Source organism: Oncorhynchus clarkii, chromosome 10 (genome assembly GCF_045791955.1).
Source record: "Oncorhynchus clarkii lewisi isolate Uvic-CL-2024 chromosome 10, UVic_Ocla_1.0, whole genome shotgun sequence".
In the NCBI taxonomy this organism is placed as follows: domain Eukaryota; kingdom Metazoa; phylum Chordata; class Actinopteri; order Salmoniformes; family Salmonidae; genus Oncorhynchus; species Oncorhynchus clarkii.
Genome location: NC_092156.1, coordinates 62,102,982 through 62,124,086, shown reverse-complemented (window position 1 = coordinate 62,124,086; position 21,105 = coordinate 62,102,982). Strand labels below are relative to the sequence as shown.

Here is a 21,105-nt window from a genome sequence, read left to right as displayed (position 1 = left end):
AATAACACAATAGAAAAATCTATATACAGTATGTGCAAATGGAGTAAGGATATAAGGCAATAAATCAGCCACAGCAGCGAAGCAATTACAATTAAGCAAATTAACACTGGAGTGATAGATGTGCAGATGATGATGTGCAAGTATAAATACTGCTGTGAAAAATAGAAAAAAAGTCAACATAAACAATATGGGGATGAGGTAGGTAGTTGGATGGGCTATTTACAGATGGGCTGTGTACAGGTGCAGCGATCGGAAGCTGCTCAGATAGCTGATGCTTAAAGTTAGTGAGGGAGATATAAGTCTCCTACTTCAGCGATTTTTGTAATTCGTTTCAGTCATTGGCAGCAGAGAACTGGAAGGAAAGGCGGCCAAAGTAGGTGTTGGCACTGGGGATGACCAGTGAGATATACCTGCTGGAGCGCGTGCTACGGGTGGGTATTGCTATGGTGACCAGTGAGCTGAGATAAGGTGGAGCTTACTAAGCAAAGCCTTATAGATGACCTAGAGCCAGTGGGTTTGGCGACAAATATGTAGCGAGGGCCAGCCGACGAGAGCATACAGGTCGCAGTGGTGGGTGGTATATGGGGCTTTGGTGACAAAACGGATGGCACTGTGATAGACTGCATCCAGTTTGCTGAGTAGAGTATTGGACACTATTTTGTAAATGACATCGAGGATCGGTAGGATAGTCAGTTTTACGAGGGTATGTTTGGCAGCGTGAGTGAAGGAGGCTTTGTTTTGCGAAATAGGAAGCCGATTCTAGATTTAATTTTGGATTGGAGATGCTTAATATGAGTCTGGAAGGAGAGTTTACAGTCTAGCCAGACATCTAGGTATTTGTAGTTGTCCACATATTCTAAGTCAGAACCGTCCAGAGTAGTGATGCTAGTCGGGCGGGTGGGTGCGAGCAGCGATCGGTTGAAGAGCATGCATTTAGTTTTACTAGCATTTAAGAGCAGTTGGAGGCCACAGAAGGAGTGTTGTATGGCATTGAAGCTCGTTTGGAGGTTTGTTAACACAGTGTCCAAAGAAGGGCCAGAAGTATACAGAATGGTGTCGTATGCGTAGAGGTGGATCAAGGAATCACCCGCAGCAAGAGCGACATCGTTGATATATACAGAGAAAAGCCCGAGAATTTAACCCTGTAGAGACCATAGAGACTGCCATAGATCCGGACAACAGGCCCTCTGATTTGACATACTGAACTCTATCTGAGAAGTAGTTGGTGAACCAGGCAAGGCCATCATTTGAGAAACCAAGGCTGTTGAGTCTGCCGATAACAATACGGTGATTGACAGAGTCAAAAGCCTTGGCCAGGTCGATGAAGACGGCTGCACAATACTTTTATCGATGGCGGTTATGAAATTGTTTAGTACCTTGAGCGTGTCTGAGGTGCACCCGTGACCAGCTCGAAAACCAGATTACACAGCGGAGAAGGTACGTTGGGATTCGAAATGGTCAGTGATCTGTTTGTTAACTTGGCTTTCGAAGACTTTAGAAAGGCAGGGCAGGATGGATATAGGTCAGTAACAGTTTGGATCTAGAGTGTCACCCCCTTTGAAGAGGGGGGTGACCGCGGCAGCTTTCCAATCTTTAGGAGTAATAGGGGTTGCAACAATGGTGGCGGATAATTTTAGAAAGAAAGGGTCCAGATTGTCTAGCCCAGCTGATTTGTACTGGTCCAGGTTTTGCAGCTCTTTCAGAACATCTATCTGGATTTGGGTGAAGGAGAAGCTGGAAGGCTTGGGAAAGTAGCTGCGGGTGGGTGCAGAGCTGTTGGCCGGGGTTGGGGTAGCCAGGTGGAAAACATGGCCAGCCGTAGAGAAATGCTTATTGACATTCTCAAATATCGTGGATTAAGACAATGTTTCCTATCCTCAGTGCAGTGGGTAGCTGGGAAGAGGTGCTCTTATTCTCCATGGACTTTACAGTGTCCCAAAACTTTTTGGAGTTAGAGCTACAGGATGCAAATTTCTGTTTGAAAAAGCTAGCCTTTGCTTTCCTAACTCACTGTGTGTATTGGTTCCTGACTTCCCGAGAAAAGTTGCATATCACGGGGACTATTCAATGCTAGTGCAGTATGCCACATGATGTTTTTGTGCTGGTCGAGGGCAGTCAGGTCTGGAGTGAACCAAGGGCTACAGTTCTACATTTAGTTCTACATTTTCTGAAAGGGGCATGCTTATTTAAGATGGTGAGGAAATTACTTTTAAAGAACTACCAGGCATCCTCTACTGATGGGATGAGGTCAATATCCTTCCAGGATATCCAGGCCAGGTCGATTAGAAAGGCCTGCTCGCAGAAGTGTTTTAGGGAGAGTTTGACAGTGATGAGGGGTGGTCGTTTAACTGTGGACCCATAACGGATGCAGGCAATGAGGTAGTGAACGCTGAGATCCTGATTGAAAACAGCAGAGGTGTATTTGGAGGTCAAGTTGGTCAGGATAATATCTATGAGGGTGCCCATGTTTACAGATGTAGGGTTGTACCTGGTGGGTTCCTGGTGGGTTCTTTAATAATTTGTGTGAGATTGAGGGCATCTAGCTTAGATTGTCAGACGGCCGAGGTGTTAAGCATATCCCAGTTTAGTTCACCTAACAGAACAAACTCTGAAGATAGATGGGGTGCAATCAATTCACATATGTGTCCAGGGCACAGCTGGGAGCTAAGGGGGGTCTATAACAGGTGATGTAAGATGTAAGAGACTTATTTCTGGAGAGATTCATTTTTAAATTAGAAGCTCGAACTGTTTGGGCATAGACCTGTAAAGTATGACAGAACTTTGCAGGCTATCTATGTAGCCAAGTGGTCATAGGGTCCAGTGAACCGCAATAGATGAAACAGGGAAGTCGTTACGTAGTCGTTTCTACGCTAGGCGAGCGGGAGACACAGTATTCATAAAGTTAGCAGGCCGGGGCTAGCAGAAGCGTCTTCACCGACGTCCGGCAAAGGCCGGTTGAGGGCACATCAGACAGAATTACGTCGGCAGACCAGACGTGATGGATCGGCGGGGCTCCGTGTCGACAAAGGGTCCAGGCCAATTGGCAAAATAGTTATTGTAGCTGGAGTAATTTCGTTTGCTAGCAGGGAGATGTGCTCGGCTCGAGGCTAACTGGTGTTAGCTTCGGGACAAGGGCGTTAGCCACTATAGCCACTCAGTAGCAGCTAGCTATCTGCGATGATCCGGTGCAAAGGTCCAGACCTTACGGCAGGAATCCGGTGATGTAGTGGCTTCTAGTCGTGTTAGTGAAGAGTCCGGGAGGCATCAGCTGTGTAGCCGAGTGATCATAGGGTCCACTGAGCAGTCCGGGAGATGGGCCTGGCTCAAGGCTTGCTTCAGGGTTGGGCCACTCGGTAGCAGCTAGTTAGCTGCGATGATCCGGTGTAATGGTCCAGAGCTTACGGCAGGAATCTGGTGATGTAGTGGAGAAAAGCAGTCCGATATGCTTAGGGTTGATATTGCGCTGTGAAGACTGACAGGTATTATCCAGGCTAAAAGCGGCTGGTGTCTGAGCTAAAGGTAAAGGCCGCTAGCAGTGGCTAACAATGACTAAATATCTAGTAGCTAATTAGCTGGTTAGCTTCTGATGGCTAGCTTCTGATGGAGGTTCTAGCTACAAGGTCTAAAAATAGCAGATCCGTATCACATTGCGTGATGCAGGTTGCCGGAAGGTATATTTAATTTAAAAATGAAAAAAAGTGATTGAAATACATTGAAATAAATACAAAAAAGATGGAGAGAAAACATAACATTTACACAGGACAACAACAAACACGTCCTCACTGCCACGCCATCTTGGAACATACAGTGGAGGCTGGTGGGAGGAGCTGTTGGAGATCAAGCTCATTGTAATGGCTGGAATGGAATAAATGGAACGGAGTCAAACATGTGGTTTCCATTTGTTTGATACCCTCAATTCATTACATTCCAACCATTACAATGTGCCCGTCCTTCTATTGCTCCCCCCACCAGCCTCCACTGGCCAAATGTAAGATTAGAGGCATTGTGATATATGTGTGGCAGAACAGGTGGGACACCGAGTCCAAGGCCGTCTAAAAGTGGGTGGACCAAGACTCAAAGATCATGTATGGCTCTTTTTTATTTTCTTTGTAGTACAGGATAAGGTAGGACGGTTTAGTTTTTTCTTAATGTTTGTTTATTTATTATTTTAGTTTGTAAACTGTGAATGACTACACACTCCAGTACAGTAGGTGGCGGCATGCACCTCTAAGGGTTGTTTGTGGACCGCCATTACACCATAAACGAAGAAACCGTAGTAAAAAAAAAAGTGTCGTCACCAAGAGCAATTTCCATGTTAGCTTTTTTAATTGTTGTTAGATGTTTAACACCCTGGAACTCAAAATAAGATTAATTTAACCGCATAGCATCACATGCTTACTCCAGCTATTATTTAAATTTCATTGGAGACAGGACTTGGATGTGAACTAGGTAACGCTAGCTAGCTGCTAACGTTAGCTAAAAATGGCTAACTGTATGGCTTTTCACAGTCAAATGGCATCCATCATGGAGGTGCTAGCGAATGCAGCCGTGGCAGAGATCTGTAAACTCGTAGATGACGACTATGCAGTGTTTCGTTTGGAAATAACTCAAAGCCAGAAAGAAAACAAGGCATTGCGGAGGAAACTACAGCAACTGGAAATTAAGGTGGCACGGGACCGCGCAGAGAGGACAATGCGAGAGCGCGTCCTCGCCAGTCCCAGTAGTGTCAAGATCCTCGACAGATACAGAGGAAAGGCAAAAGGTACATTTTGGCGGAGGCTGCGCGGGGTGTCTACTTTTATATAGAGCCCAGTGCCTGTCGCCCCGTTCCCCTGTGCATATTTGTTGGGTCTTGGTCAGTTTTTGGATAGTATGCAACAATTCACCTGATTTAAAAATCAAATCAAATGTATTTGTCACATACATATGGTTAGCAGATGTTAATGCGAGTGTAGCGAAATGCCTGTGCTTCTAGTTCCGACAATGCAGTAATAACCAACGAGTAATCTAACTTAACAATTCCAAAACTACTACCTTATACACACAAGTATAAAGGGATAAAGACTATGTACATAAAGATATATGAATGAGTGATGGTACAGAACGCCATAGGTAAGATGCAGTAGATGGTATCGAGTACAGTATATACATATGAGATGAGTAATGTAGGGTATGTAAACAAAGTGGCATAGTTTAAAGTGGCTAGTGATACATGTATTACATAAAGATGCAGTAGATGATATAGAGTACAGTATATACATATACATATGAGATGAGTAATGTAGGGCATGTAAACATTATATTAAGTAGCATTGTTTAAAGTGGTTAGTGATATTTTACATCAATTTCCATCAATTCCCATTATTAAAGTGGCTGGAGTTGAGTCAGTGTGTTGGCAGCAGCCACTCAACGTTAGTGGTGGCTGTTTAACAGTCTGATGGCCTTGAGATAGAAGCTGTTTTTTCAGTCTCTCTGTCCCTGCTTTGATGCACCTGTACTGACCTCGCCTTCTGGATGATAGCGGGGTGAACAGGCAGTGGCTCGGGTGGTTGTTGTCCTTGATGATCTTTATGGCCTTCCTGTGACATCGGGTGGTGTAGGTGTCCTGGAGGGCTCTCACTACCCTCTGGAGAGCCTTACGGTTGTGGGCGGAGCAGTTGCCGTACCAGGCGGTGATACAGCCCGACAGGATGCTCTCGATTGTGCATCTGTAGAAGTTTGTGAGTGCTTTTGGTGACAAGCTGAATTTCTTCAGCCTCCTGAGGTTGAAGAAGCGCTGCTGCGCCTTCTTCACGATGCTGTCTGTGTGGGTGGACCAATTCAGTTTGTCTGTGATGTGTACGCCAAGGAACTTAAAACTTACTACCCTCTCCACTACTGTCCCATCGATGTGGATAGGGGGGTGCTCCCTCTGCTGTTTCCTGAAGTCCACAATCATCTCCTTTGTTTTGTTGACGTTTAATGTGAGGTTATTTTCCTGACACCACACTCCGAGGGCTATCTTGCGCATAGACACAATATCATATTCTAACCAGATTATTGATTTACTGCATTTCCGGTTATTTACTAAATGAAAACAATGTGATGCATGGAACACAATCCATCTATCTATCTATAAATAGTATATTAAGAAGTTGTGAAGTGTTACCTTACATCCTTGCCAATTCTAGACAGTGTCAATAGTATACAGTATACCTAACCACCTCTTTTCCCCCAATCACTCTCTCAGGTGAAGGACATCACACTGGAGGCCACAGGAACTTTGTGAAGCCAGCAGGACACAATACATGGAGAGATGACCAACCAATCACTGTTGATGAGGGGATAGGAAACACAACCCATCATGTTATAGAGGTTATAATAATAGTGTTACATCAAGATTAGTTACTTTGCCGGCCTCCCGGGTGGCGCAGTGGTTAAGGGCGCTGTACTGCAGCGCCAGCTGTGCCATCAGAGTCCCTGGGTTCGCGCCCAGGCTCTGTCGTAACCGGCCGCGACCGGGAGGTCCGTGGGGCGACGCACAATTGGCCTAGCGTCGTCCGGGTTAGGGAGGGCTTGGTCGGTAGGGGTGTCCTTGTCTCATCGCGCACCAGCGACTCCTGTGGCGGCCGGGCGCAGTGCGCGCTAGCCAAGGTTGCCAGGTGCACGGTGTAGCCTCCGACACATTGGTGCGGCTGGCTTCCGGGTTGGATGCGCGCTGTGTTAAGAAGCAGTACGGCTGGTTGGGTTGTGTATCGGAGGACGCATGACATTCAACCTTCGTCTCTCCCGAGCCCGTACGGGAGTTGTAGCAATGAGACAAGATAGTAGCTACTACAACAATTGGATACCACGAAATTGGGGAGAAAAAAGGGGTAAAATTCAAAAAAATAAATAAATAGATTAGTTACTTTGTAAATCAAATGTGGCCAGTTTATTTCAGAAAAGCTCCCCTCAGCTATTCACTTGCTTACATCCTTATTTATCTGCCATAGGGAGCTTGTGAGACTTCCCTACGACATTGTTATCCAATTCAACCTATGTACCGGTAATAACCTCCTTTCTTCTTTTGTCAGTCTGCAGAGGCTGAAGGTCCTGGGGTCAAGCAGGAAAAGTCTGAAGGAGAGGTGGACCCACGGCACAGTAGAAACATCCAGACTGGAGCGGCTGGAGCGCCCCCTGTAGCCACGGAGAACCCCACCACCGCCCAAGAGCAGTCCAGGACCCGACGCAGCATCATGGTCAGTGGAACGCTGAACGCCATCCTCAAGTCAGAGACAGACACCAAGACCTTAACGGGGCTGAACCGACTGGGCTGTCCTCCTGCTCCACGCTCAGAGTATTTACTTTATGGCAATACAAGCCCGAGAACTGTTCTGTCCCATCGGGACTCAGGTGACACTTTACAGACTGTCAATGACCCATCCTGTTCATACACTACAGAGATGATACCTGGTGACATGCCTGTGGTATTAGATGCACAGACTAATCCAATGAAAGTGGACTGGAGCCAGTACAGTAGTAGTGGATACTCTGAAGGGTGCCTAGATAAGAAAGGGGAGAGCCTGGTTGTAGATGAGGTGACTGTGAAAGTGGAGGGCGACGCTCCTCTGACATGGAATGCATACGAAACTCACTTAGGAGAAGGACACTCACAAGGCAACACCATTGACTTCTTAGACTACAAGGAAAGCTTAGAGACAAATCTAAATGTCATGACCCACTCCCCTTTACACACGTTTACACACGATCCATTATCCATGTCGATGGGGCCCTCCGATTCACACAGGGAACAAATGGCCAAGGCGCGAGGAGAGGGAGCCACATCGGGCAATGGTAAAGAGAAACGGTTCCTTTGCATGTTCTGTAACAAAGGCTTCAGCTGCCCCCAGAAGGTGGACATCCACCAGAGGGTCCACACAGGGGTGAAACCCTTCAGTTGTACCCAGTGTCACATGCGCTTCGCCCAGGCATGCACCCTGAAGAGGCACCAGAGGGTCCACACAGGGGAGAAACCCTTCAGCTGTACCCAGTGCCACATGCGCTTTGCCCAGGCTGGTGACCTGAAGAGGCACCAGAGGGTCCACACGGGAGAGAGGCCTTTTGCCTGTGCACACTGTGGGAAGAGGTTCTCAGAGAAGAGCTACCTCAGGTTACACCAGCAGAAAAAACACTCCACTCTAACAAACACTTTTATATCAAAAGACAAAGATTCATTTTAGTTGTCATCATAAAATATCCACAGATGCATTTGGATATTCCTGGGCAGAATATTATATCCAGATATTGTGTGATATATAAGGTGTATACATAGTGTGTATAGAGTACATAGTATATACAGTGCCTACAGTGCATTTGGAAGGTATTCAGACCCCTTGACTTTTTCCATATTTTGTTACGTTACAGCCTTATTCTAAAATTGATTAAATTGTTGTTTTCCCTCAATCTACACACAATACCCCACAATGACAAGGCAAAGACAGGTTTATAAATTTTTGTATATGTATTAAAAATCAACTGAAATTTCACATTTTTACATAAGTATTCAGACCCTTTTTACTCAGTACTTTGTTGAACACCTTTGGCAGAAATGACAGCCTCAAGTCTTCTTGGGTATGACTCTACAAGCTTGGCACACCTGTATTTGGGGAGTTTCTCAGATTCTTCTCTGCAGATCCACTCAAGCTGTCAGGTTGGATGGGGAGCGTCGCTGCACAGCTATTTTCAGGTCTCCAGAGATGTTCAATCGGGTTCAAGTCCGGGCAACTTAATGACATTCAGAGATTTGTCCCGAAGCCACTCCTGCGTTGTCTTGGCTGTGTGTTTAGGGTCATTGTCCTGTTGGAAGGTGAACCTTAGCCCGAGTCTGAGGTCCTGAGCGCTCTGGAGCAGATTTTCATCATCTCTGTACTTTTCTCTTTTCATCATTCCCCCGATCCTGACTAGTCTCCCAGTCCCTGCTGCTGAAAAATGGTGCCAGGTTTCCTCCAGATGTGACACTTGGCATTCAGGACAAAGAGTTCAATCTTGGTTTCATCAGACCAGAAAATCTTGTTTCTCATGGTGTGAGAGTCCATTAGATGCTTTTTGGAAACTCCAAGTGGGCTGTCATGTGCCTTTTACTAAGGAGTGGCTTCCTTCTGGTCACTCTACCATAAAAGGCCTGATTGGTGGAGTTCTCGACACAATCCTGTCTCGGTACTCTACGGCCAATTCCTTCGACCTCATGGCTTGGTTTTCGCTCTGACATGCAGTGTCAACTTTGGGACCTTACAGTCGTATGAAAAAGTTTGGGCACCCCTGACAATTTCCATGATTTCCATTTATAAATAATTGTGTGTTTGGATCAGCAATTTCATTTTGATCTATCAAATAACTGATGGACACAGTAATATTTCTGTAGTGAAATGAGGTTTATTGGATTAACAGAAAATGGGCAATATGCATCAAAACAAAATTAGATGGGTGCATAAATTTGGGCACCCCAATAGAAAAATCACATCACTATTTAGTAGAGCCTCCTTTTGCAAAAATAACAGCCTCTAGATGCTTCCCATAGCCTCTAATGAGTGTCTGGATTCTGGATGAAGGTATTTTGGACCATTCCTCCTTACAAAACATCTCCAGTTCAGTTAGTTTTGATGGTTCCGAGCATGGACAGCCCGCTTCAAATCATCCCACAGATTCTCAATGATATTCAGGTCTGGGGACTGGGATGGCCATTCCAGAACATTATACTTGTTCCTCTGCATAAATGCCCGGGTAGATTTTGAGCAGTGTTTTGGGTCATTGTCTTGTTGAAATATCCAGCTCTGGCGTAACTTCAACTTTGTGACTGATTCTTCAACATTATTCCCAAGAATTTGCTGATATTGAGTAGGATCCATGCGACCCTCAACTTTAACAAGATTCCCAGTACCGGCACTGGCCACACAGCCCCACAGCGTGATGGAACCCCCACCAAATTTTACTGTGGGTAGCAAGTGTTTTTCTTGGAACGCTGTGTTCTTTTGCCGCCATGCATAACATCAATTGTTATGACCAAATAACTCAGTCTTTGTTTCATCAGTCCACAGCACCTTAATTCAAAATGAAGTTGGCTTGTCCAAATGTGCGTTTGCATACATCAAGCGACTCTGTTTGTGGCGTGTGTGCAGAAAAGGCTTCTTCCACATCACTCTCCCATACAGCTTCTCCTTGTGCAAAGTGCGCTGAATTGTTGAACGATGCACAGTGACACCATCTGCAGCTAGATGATGTTATAGGTCTTTGGAGGTGGTCTGTGGGCTGATTTTGACCGTTCTCACCATCCTTCGCCTTTGCCTCTCCGATATTTTAATTGGCCTGCCACTTCTGGCCTTAACAAGAACTGTGCCTGTGGTCTTCCATTTCCTCACTATGTTCCTCACAGTGGACACTGACAGCCTAAATCTCTGCGATAGCTTTTTGTAGCCATCCTCTAAACCATAATGTTGAACAATCTTTGTTTTCAGGTCATTTGAGAGTTGTTTTGAGGCCCCCATGTTGTCACTCTTCAGAGGAGAGTCAAATAGAACAACAACTTGCAATTGGCCACCTTAAATACCTTTTATCATGATTGGATGCACTTGTCTATGAAGTTCAAGGCTTAATGAGCTCACCAAACCAATTGTGTGTTCCAATTAATCAGTACTAAGTAGTTACAGGTATTCAAATCAACAGAATGATAAGGGTGCCCACATTTTTGCATAGCCTATTTTTCACATCTGATTTAATATCATAACTTAATATTGCTACACTAAAAATCTTTGTCTGGACAATACCCCAGTACTCAGCTTTTATTAGAAAATGAATGGCATGCCACTGTGATAATTTTTTGTGATGACAGAGTAAATTATTATGCAGCCTCAGAGGGGTGCCCAAACTTTTTCATACGACTGTATATAGACAGGCGTGTGCCTTTCCAAATCATGCCCAATCAATTGAATTTACCACAGGTCGACTCCAAGTTGTAGGAACATCTCAAGGATGGAAACAGGATGCAACTGAGCTCAATTTCGAGTCTCATAGCAAAGGGTCTGAATACTTGTGTAAATAAGGCATTTTTTTTATTTTAATACATTTGCAATCATTTTAAAAAACGGTTTTCGCTTCATCATTGAGTATTGAGGATTTTCTTTTTTATTTAATCCATTTTAGAATAAAGCTGTGAGGTATCGATGTGTAAAGTCAAGGGGTCTGAATACTTTCCAAAGGCACTGTAGCTCCTTTCATATTTGTTTTGATCCTGACCAGTGGTGGAAAAAGTACTCAAGTCATACTTGAGTAAAAGTAAAGATACTTTCATAGAAAATGACTCAAGTAAAATTGAGTCACCCAGTAAAATAATACTTGAGTAAAAGTCTAAAAGTATTTGGGTTTTAAATGTACTTAAGTATCAAAAGTAAAAGTGTTAATTTCTAATTCACACATTCTTGTTTATTTATTTATTTAAAGGGAAACAGGGGCTTACTACAAACAAAGCATTTGTGTTTAGTGAGTCCGCCAGATCAGAGGCAGTAGGGATGACCAGGGATGTTCTCTTGATAAGTGTGTGAATTGGACCATTTTCCTGTCAAAATGTAACAAGTACTTTTGGGTGTTAAGGAAAATGTATGGAGTAAAAAGTACATTATTTTCTTTACTATTGTAGTAAAAGTTGTCAAATATAAATACTAAAGTACAGATACCCCAAAAAACTACTTAAGTAGTACTTTAAAGTATTTTTACTTAAGTACTTTACACCACTGATCCTGACAAACTCCCCAGTCCCTACCAATGACAAGCATACCCATAACATGATGCTGCCACCACAATACTTAAATAGAGAGGGCTTCACTCTGTTGTATTTGATTTGAGACAACCCTCTATTTTTTTAAATTCAGGCCAAAAATGTAATGTAAGTGCAATGTTGTTGATCTCTTTGTATTCAAGTATTGTGATGGCAGCATCATGTTATGGTTATGTCACCGGCAGGGACTAGGGAATTTATGATAAAAAATAAATATGAAACGAGCAAAGAAACTCACCTCAGTCTTCTGAAAACCCTGGGATAGGGTTTTATTTTTCTGTGGGACAATTACACAGAGGTGCTGAGAGCTTCTGAGTGATCTAGTCTCAGTAGTGACTTAAATCAGCTTTAAAAAAATCGGAGACAAGGTTTGAATATGGCTGTCCAATGATTCCCAATTTTGACAACAATGGATATAGTGTTGTGCGAAGTTGGTAGAATCTTATTCCAAGTTATTCACAGCTATAATTGCAGCCTTGTGCTTCCACTAAGTATTAACTGATTGGTGGAGACTTATCCATTTTTTTCTTAATTTGGTAAACGTTCTATAACTTTCTTTTACTTGAAAATTTGGAGAAGGTTGTGTAGATCTGCAGGAAAATGTAATTTAATTCCTTTTTATATTTAATTTTGAGGATGCAAAATGTGAAAAAAAGTTAAAGGTGGTGTAAACTTTCGATATGCACTGTACGCCTAAAAAGTCTGTTACATATTGTGTTTGTACTGTGTAGGCTATAATGATGTTCACAAATGCCTTTTTTATTACTTCCGTTCAACTACTTGTTTTTTTCCCCCAGGACGGACACCTTTTATTGAAAACATTTAGGCAGTTTATCATGCAGATTTGTAGTAAAGACATATGTATGTGTCGTTTTCATATGGTCTGTTTAAAACTTGTTTATGTTTAATAAACACAAAATGGGACTTAATTCAAATACTTTTCTCATTGAGACTCTTTAGTGTACATCACATCTGATCTCATCCTATTCTGCATAAACATGACAGTTATAACCAAAACATATTGAACAAAAATATTAACACAACATGTAAAGTGTTGGTTTCATGAGCTGAAATAAAAGACCCCAGAAATGTAACATATATAACAAAAAGCTTATTTCTCTAGAATATTGTGCACAAATTTCTTTACATCCCTGTTATTGAGCATTTCTCCTTTGCCAAGATAATCCAACTGGCAGGTGTGGCATATCAAGAAGCTGATTAAACAACAATCATTCCACAGGTGCACCTTGTGCTTGGGGACAAAAGGCCACTAAAATGTGCGATTTTGTCACACAACACAATGCCACAGATGTCTCAAGTTGAGGGAGCGTGCAATTGGCATGCTGACTGCAGGAATGTCCTCGAGAGCTGTTGCCAGTGAATTGAATGTTAATTTCTCTACCATAAGCCGTCTCCAAAGTCGTTTTTAGAGAATTTGGCAGTTCGTCCAAACGGTTCACAACCACAGACCACGTGTATGGCGTCGTGTTGGCGAACGGTTTGCTGATGTCAACGTTGTGAATAGAGTGCACCATGGTGGCGGTGGGGTTGTGGTATTGCCAGTCATAAGTTAGGAACACAATTGCATTTTATCGATGGCAATTTGAATGCACAGAGATACTTTGACAAGCTCCTGAGTCAAGCTCCTGAGACAAGCTCCATTGTCGTGCCATTCGTCAGCCACCATCATCTCATGTTTCAGCATGATAATGCCATGTCGCAAGGATCTGTACACAATTCCTGGAAGCTGAAAATGTCCCAGTTCTTCCATGGCCTGCATACGCACCAGACACGTCACCCATTGAGCATGTTTGGGATGCTCTGGATTGATGTGTATGATAGCGTGTTCCAGTTCCCGGCAATATCCAGCAACTTCGGACATTTGAAGAGAGGAGTGGAACAACCTTCCACAGGCCACAATAAACAGTCTGATCAACTCTATGCGAAGGAGATGTATAAACTGCATGAGGCAAATGGTGGTCACACCAGATACGGACTGGTTTTCTGATCCATGCCCTTACCTTTTTTTTCATTGCCCAATGAGAAGATGCTCCATAGCAGGGTGCTCATATCAGATTTCTTGATCCAACATCCTCTCACTCTGTACCTCTTAGACTTGGAGGATGGGAAGCCTGATCTGCTGCTAGTCAAAGAGGAGACAATGGACAACAGACCAGAGAGCATTGATCTGCTGAGTGGACTAAAGATGGAGGAGCTAGGTAAGGGAGACATACATATACAGGACATAATAGATATACTTCAATGGGAATAGTGATGCACCTGGCTATTTTTTTCCATAAAACTCCATATGTAGACTTTTCACTGCCATGCTTATAAAGTCTATTTTGGAATCTCTTCCTGCAGGTGGTTGGCTGGAGGCTAACAGAGGACACTGGGTGGCCATCTTGGATTCCTAGACAGGTTTAGCCAAGATCCAAGGGGGACAACATTACTGAGCAGGCCAGGATCAGAGGCTAAATAGTAGAGGTCAGTGGATGGGAAATGGTTCCAATCATTTTTCCACCATTCATTTTTGATTTTAGAAACACTTAAAATAAGGACTGTGTCGTGTAGGCTTACCGTGGGGTGACGTTTTGATAACCATGTAAATCTCTCTCGGACAAGGTGAATTTTATCAATATATTCAGCCCTATTTACTCTCAGATTCTAAAATGCTAATTAGCATCAAAGTAGACATCATGCAAGACTACAAATCCCTGCAAAGCCTTCTCTAGCTGACACCTTTGCTAACTAGTTTGTGTCCATTTAAAACTTGCAGAAGACAGTGCACAGAATTGTAAATTTAAAGAAATGTAGCCAATTTATTCATGACTAAATTTAGCTAACATTAGATAGATAATCCATAGATTCTTACCTTTGCCTCAATTCAGCAGTCTCGTCCAGATCATCATGGCATTTGTAGTTCTTTATGATAGCCACATTAGCAATTTATTTTGGGGGGTTAAATACTGGCAAAAATATTAAGTCACCTTGTCCTAGAGAGATTTACAGTTATCAAAACGTCATGTCAGGGTAAGTCTACACGAAACACAGCCCTTATTTGTAGTGTTTCTTATATCCCCTATGGGGAAAATGAATGGTGGAAAAACAACTGGAAAAATGTACTTGTTTGACCGCTAGGTTATATGGGTATTATGACTCATACTGTGGTACTCTATATGGAACTGGATGAGGTGAATGAGTATGATGAGGCAGAGTAGATGATATGGTGATGGATGGTGTCTGTAAAAATGCTTCACTGATGAAAAGTGACAACCTTGTCCTGTTGTTTGATGCTGGTGTTTTATAATGAGGAAATTATAGTGCCTTAATTCATGTTTAATTGATATGAAGTACTGAAGATGTATGTAATGTTAAACCTTCTCCAAAGTATTCAAAAATTAATTTTATCAAAGGGAGGGTACCAGATTTACAGAAAATGTAAAGTGTTACCATAGTGAGAAAAGTTATTCTACTTGCCACAGGTATAGTTTTGTGCAGTAAAAGTACATTGATGAAATTAAATACAAAATTGACTCTGTGCTGACTGACTTGGTTATTTTTGTGTCATTGCTGTGACTGAGTTCTGTATATCAGTTGAACCAAAACATTATACACTGCTCAAAAAAATAAAGGGAACACTTAAACAACACAATGTAACTCCAAGTCAATCACACTTCTGTGAAATCAAACTGTCCACTTAGGAAGCAACACTGATTGACAATACATTTCACATGCTGTTGTGCAAATGTAATAGACAACAGGTGGAAATTATAGGCAAATAGCAAGACATTCCCAATAAAGGAGTGGTTCTGCAGGCGGTGACCACAGACCACTTCTCAGTTCCTATGCTTCCTGGCTGATGTTTTGGTCACTTTTGAATGCTGGCGGTGCTTTCATTCTAGTGGTAGCATGAGACGGAGTCTACAACCCACACAAGTGGCTCAGGTAATGCAGCTCATCCAGGATGGCACATCAATGCGAGCTGTGGCAATAAGGTTTGCTGTGTCTGTCAGCGTAGTGTCCAGAGCATGGAGGCGCTACCAGGAGACAGGCCAGTACATCAGGAGACGTGGAGGAGGCCGTAGGAGGGCTACAACCCAGCAGCAGGACCGCTACCTCCGCCTTTGTGCAAGGAGGAGCACTGCCAGAGCCCTGCAAAATGACCTCCAGCAGACCACAAATGTGCATGTGTCTGCTCAAACGGTCAGAAACAGACTCCATGAGGGTGGTATGAGGGCCCGACGTACACAGGTTGGGGTTGTGCTTACAGCCCAAGACCGTGCAGGACGTTTGGCATTTGCCAGAGAACACCAAGATTGGCAAATTCGCCACTGGCGCCCTGTGCTCTTCACAGATGAAAGCAGGTTCACACTGAGCACATGTGACAGACATGACAGAGTCTGGAGACGCCGTGGAGAATGTTCTGCTGCCCGCAACATCCTCCAGCATGACCGGTTTGGCGGTGGGTCAGTCATGGTGTGGCATTTCTTTGGGGGGCCGCACACCCCAAAGCATCAATGCCTTCCTCTTGCAGGGACTGCTGACACACTCCAGCCACATGAGGTCTAGCATTGTCTTGCATTAAGAGGAACCCAGGGCCAACCGCACCAGCATATGGTCTCACAAGGGGTCTGAGGATCTCATCTCGGTAACTAATGGCAGTCAGGCTACCTCTGGCGAGCACATGGAGGATCTCATCTCGGTAACTAATGGCAGTCAGGCTACCTCTGGCGAGCTCCATGTGCTACCTCTGGCGAGCTCCATACCCTTGTGAGACCATATGCTGGTGCGGTTGGCCCTGGGTTCCTCTTAATGCAAGACAATGCTAGACCTCATGTGGCTGGAGTGTGTCAGCAGTCCCTGCAAGAGGAAGGCATTGATGCTATGGACTGGCACGCCCGTTCCCCAGACCTGAATCCAATTGAGCACATCTGGGACATCATGTCTCGCTCCATCCACCAACAGACTGTCCAACTGTCCAGGAGTTGGCGGATGCTTTAGTCCAGGTCTGGGAGGCGATCCCTCAGGAGACCATCCGCCACCTCATCAGGAGCATGCCCAGGCGTTGTAGGGAGGTCATACAGGCACGTGGAGGCCACACACACTACTGAGCCTCATTTTGACTTGTTTTAAGGACATTACATCAAAGTTGGATCAGCCTGTAGTGTGGTTTTCCACTTTAATTTTGAGTGTGACTCCAAATCCAGACCTCCATGGGTTGATAAATTTGATTTCCATTGATCATTTTTGTGTGATTTTGTTGTCAGCACATTCAACTATGTAAAGAAAAAAGTATTTAATAAGAATATTTCATTCATTCAGATCTAGGATGTGTTATTTTAGTGTTCCCTTTATTTTTTTGAGCAGTGTACTTAATTCTTGAATCAACACATATGGATTTGTCCGGTTTTGCTGGTGGGAGAGCCCGGACCTCTGACGTGGCTGACCACAAACCCAGGATCAGGATTCTTCGCACTTCTGTCCCGAGTCGGAACCAGGATCTCATATTAAATTCTGTTGAAGTAATATGGCTACAGGTTCATCTGCCTCACCTAAAGCCCATTCTGTTGGGAAGCTGCTATAGACCACCAAGTGCTAACAGTCAGTATCTGGATAACATGTGTGAAATGCATGTGGTAAACAGAGGTATATTTTCTGGGTGATTTAAATATTGACTGGCTTTCATCAAGCTGCCCACTCAAGCAAAAGCTTCAAACTGTAACCTGTGCCTGCAACCTGGTTCAGGTTATCAGTCAACGTACCAGGGTAGTTACACCAGCACAGGAATTAAATCATCAACATGTATTGATCACATCTTTACAAATGCTGCAGAAATGTGCTTGAAGCAGTATCCAGATCCATCGGATGTAGTGATCACAATATAGTAGCCATATCTAGGAAAACCAAAGTTCCAAAGGCTGGGCCTATTATAGTGTATAAGGTCATACAAGAAGTTTTGTAGTGATTCCTGTGTTACTGATGTAAAGAATATCTGTTGGTCCGTGGTGTGTAATGAGCAAACAGGCACTGCACTTGAGACAGTTATGTAATTTCTTATTCCAGTTGTTAATATGCATGTACCCATTAAGAAAATGGCAACAAAAAAAAATCCCCGTGGATTGATGAAGAATTGAAAAATGGTATGGCTGAGAGGGATGAGGCAAAAGGAATGGCAAATAAGTCTGGCTCCACAACCGATTGGCAAACTTATTGCAAATTGACAAATCATGTGACTAAACTGAATAAAAATAAGTAACTACACAATGAAACAAAGATAAATTAAATAAAGAATGATAGTAAAAACCTTTGGAGCACCTTAAATTAAATTTTTGGGAAAAAAGGCAAAGTCAGCTCCATCATTTACTGAATCATTCATCACAAAACCAACTGATATTGCCAACACTTAATAAAGAGTTGCAGTTAGTTTCAGAGTGGGTGGCAAGGAATAAGTTAGTCCTAAATATTTCTAAATCTAAAAGCATTGTATTTGGGACAAATCACTCACTAAACCCTAATCCTCAACTAAATCATGTGAAAATTGAGCAAGTTGAGGTGACTAAACTGCTTGGAGTTACCCTGGATTGTAAACTGTCATGGTCAAAACATATTGATACAACATTAGCTAAGATGGGGAGAAGTATGTCCATAATAAAGCGCTGCTCTACCTTCTTAACAGCACTATCAACAAGGAAGATCCTAGGCCATAGTTGTAGCACCTGGACTGCTGTTCAGTCGTGCCACAAAAAAGGACTTAGGAATATTGCTATTGGTTCAGAACAGGGCAGCACGGCTGGCTCTTGGATGTACACAGAGAGCTAATATTAGTAATATGCATGTCAATCTCTCCTGGCTCAAAGTGGAGGAGAGATCGACTTCGGACATCCATGCATATGCCACAAAATGTCTCTTCACAATCCCCCATGTCCAGAACAGACTATGGAAGGAGCACAGTACTACATAGAGGCATGACTACATGGAACTCTATTCCACATCAAGTAAATTATGCAAGCAGTAAAATTAGAGTTAAAAAAATGGATTTAAAAAATCACCTCATGGAACAGCGGGGACTGTGAAGCAACAAACATAGGCACAGACATATGCATACACACACACGATAACGTACGCACACATGGATTTTGTACTGTAGATATGTGGTAGTTGTGGAGTAGGGGCCTGAGGGCACAAAGTGTGTTGTGAAATCTGTAAATGTATTGTAATGTTTTTCAAATTGTATGAACTGCCTTAATTTTGTTGGACTCCAGCTAATGGGGATCCATAATAAATAAAAATACAAACCACGAGGGATAAAAACTCCATCACCACCACACAAAACAATGGACAGGTGGACTGAACAACCTCAGTCCTGGTGGTCATCAGAGAGACAGAGGCTCCAGTCAGGGATCCAGTCTGCAGCCCAGAACCTTCTCTTCACAGTCTCAGTGCAGGGATGAAGCAGGGCCTGGGGCTGATAGAGATAGACCCTCCTGTTCCTATGATGCAAACACCACAGTATCCATGATGAACAGAGCAGGTCACCCTGGGCTTCAGCCTTCACAGAGAGTGGTGGGAGACCCCCTGGTGGTAGGCTTTCAGGAAGTGCCTAGTGTCTCAGTTCATAGAAAGCCTGGGCTTGGACCTGGGTCTAGCTTTCCTCAGCTACCTCATGGTTACCGCACCGATACAGACCAGGTCAGGATGGGCGTTCACCAGGAGAGGTACCTAGCCTAGAACACAACACACAATCCCAACAACATCCAAACAATGGCAAGAGGTCAAGGAGGGAGCTGAAAGACTAACCACCTGGTGGTGACTCCTGCTTCTACCTCTGGTGTAATTGGGTCTCAACGTTGGAGTCGAGCATTAGGACGGACGCAGACAAGCCGTACATCTGCCCCACGTGTGGGAAGAGCTTTACTTAGGCGACCTATGTGAAGAAGCAACAGACCGTTCACACCCAGGACAGGCCCTTCAAGTGCAAACTATGTTACAAGAGCTTCTCCTACCTGACTAAGCTTACCAGACATAAGTGTCCACAATGGGGAGAAATCGTAGCATTGTGGCTTTAGCTGACATATTATAGTCATCATGTGAAGTGTCTTGGAGTAAGAGTTTTTTGGATTACTAAATCCCTCAGTTGAGCCTCTGGGCATGCCGTCTTTCTCACATTATACATACTTGTTTGGTGTGCTGGCATAGCCAAAACCCTGTCATTGAATTCAGTTAACAAAACATGTAATTGCTCATTTGCTACATGAGGCTTATTTGACTGAATATCAGTTTCGTAATTGTTAGGTTATGAATGCACTGATGGGTGGACCCACGTGGAATTTTGTCAACTTATCCAAAAAACTATGTTAAATTAGAGTTGTGCCTGTTGTCAGAGATAGAGGACTCATCATGGATATAATCCGTTTTAGCATGGACATTGCCATTGAAGGCTTCCACCATTTTTAAAGTAGTCAACTGGGTAGGGATTCCTATGGGTGGGGATTCCTAGGAGTTGGAAGCAATCAGCCAATTAAGAAGAAAATGTACTACTTTAAAATGGAGATAGCCTCAATGGCGCTGCCATAGACTAAAAACATGCCCATACTGTCACATACGCTATAATAGCACAGATACCAAGATGACGCCACGTTCAAAACAACTGGGAACTCGGAAATCTCAGACTTCACACTTCAGAGCGTTCAAGAAGACTGAGATCTCAGAATAAAATGAGCTCAGACTGGGAAAAATCGTTTTGAGCGGTCATCCAACTTGGAATTCCAAGTCTGAGAACTCGTGCCTCTTCTAGTGCTCTGACTTTTCAACCTTTAGATCACTAACATCATGATTTGAGTTTTTTCCCCAGTTGTCTTGAAAGCACCACCAGTCCTCTATTTAGCTTTTTATTTTATTATTTGTGTACTTGTTTGACATTTTACTGCATTGTTAGGAGCTAATAACATAAGCATTTCGATGCGCTCGCTATATCATTTGCTAAATTGTGTACACAAACCAATAAACTTTGATCTCCTGTCGTTCGCACTTGCATCTGCCTTCACATTAGCTAGAATGTTCCCACCTGATCTCGCCTCCTCCAATCTATGGACAAGTCTTTCCATTTTTAGTAAGACTTGAATATCTTGTCAATATAATACACAATCGTTGAAGAGGTTGGATGTGTAATGTAATAAGCAGTACCCATTTTCCAGTGCTGTAAAGTAAGTAAACAAGTTTTAAAAAATACTATAAAGTACTACTTGAGTCGTTCTTCTCTGTACTTTACAATTTATATTTGACAACTTTTACTCCACTACATTACTAAAGAAAAT

The 21,105-nt window shown here is 43.3% G+C and overlaps 2 protein-coding genes across 2 annotated transcripts in view; one reads left to right on the top strand and one right to left on the bottom strand.

Annotated features, from left to right (window-relative positions):
• LOC139418947 (uncharacterized) overlaps positions 1-21,105 on the bottom strand; it is a 349,701-nt gene that overhangs the window by 87,979 nt on the left and 240,617 nt on the right. The gene's annotated exons all lie outside the window — the stretch shown is intronic.
• Positions 4,261-8,812, top strand: LOC139418931 (uncharacterized). The gene is made up of 3 exons (XM_071168718.1): positions 4,261-4,762; positions 6,230-6,354; positions 7,056-8,812. The coding sequence occupies exons 1-3, from the start codon at positions 4,483-4,485 to the stop codon at positions 8,199-8,201; spliced, it is 1,551 nt and encodes a 516-aa protein (XP_071024819.1). The 5' UTR covers positions 4,261-4,482; the 3' UTR covers positions 8,202-8,812.

Excerpts from the sequence above, each read along its gene's own strand:
- LOC139418931 (XM_071168718.1), top strand. The coding sequence starts at position 4,483 with ATGGCTAACTGTATGGCTTTTCACAGTCAAATGGCATCCATCATGGAG. Across the intron at positions 4,763-6,229 it reads ATACAGAGGAAAGGCAAAAG|GTGAAGGACATCACACTGGA; the intron begins GTACATTTTGGC and ends TCACTCTCTCAG. Across the intron at positions 6,355-7,055 it reads CAACCCATCATGTTATAGAG|TCTGCAGAGGCTGAAGGTCC; the intron begins GTTATAATAATA and ends TTCTTTTGTCAG.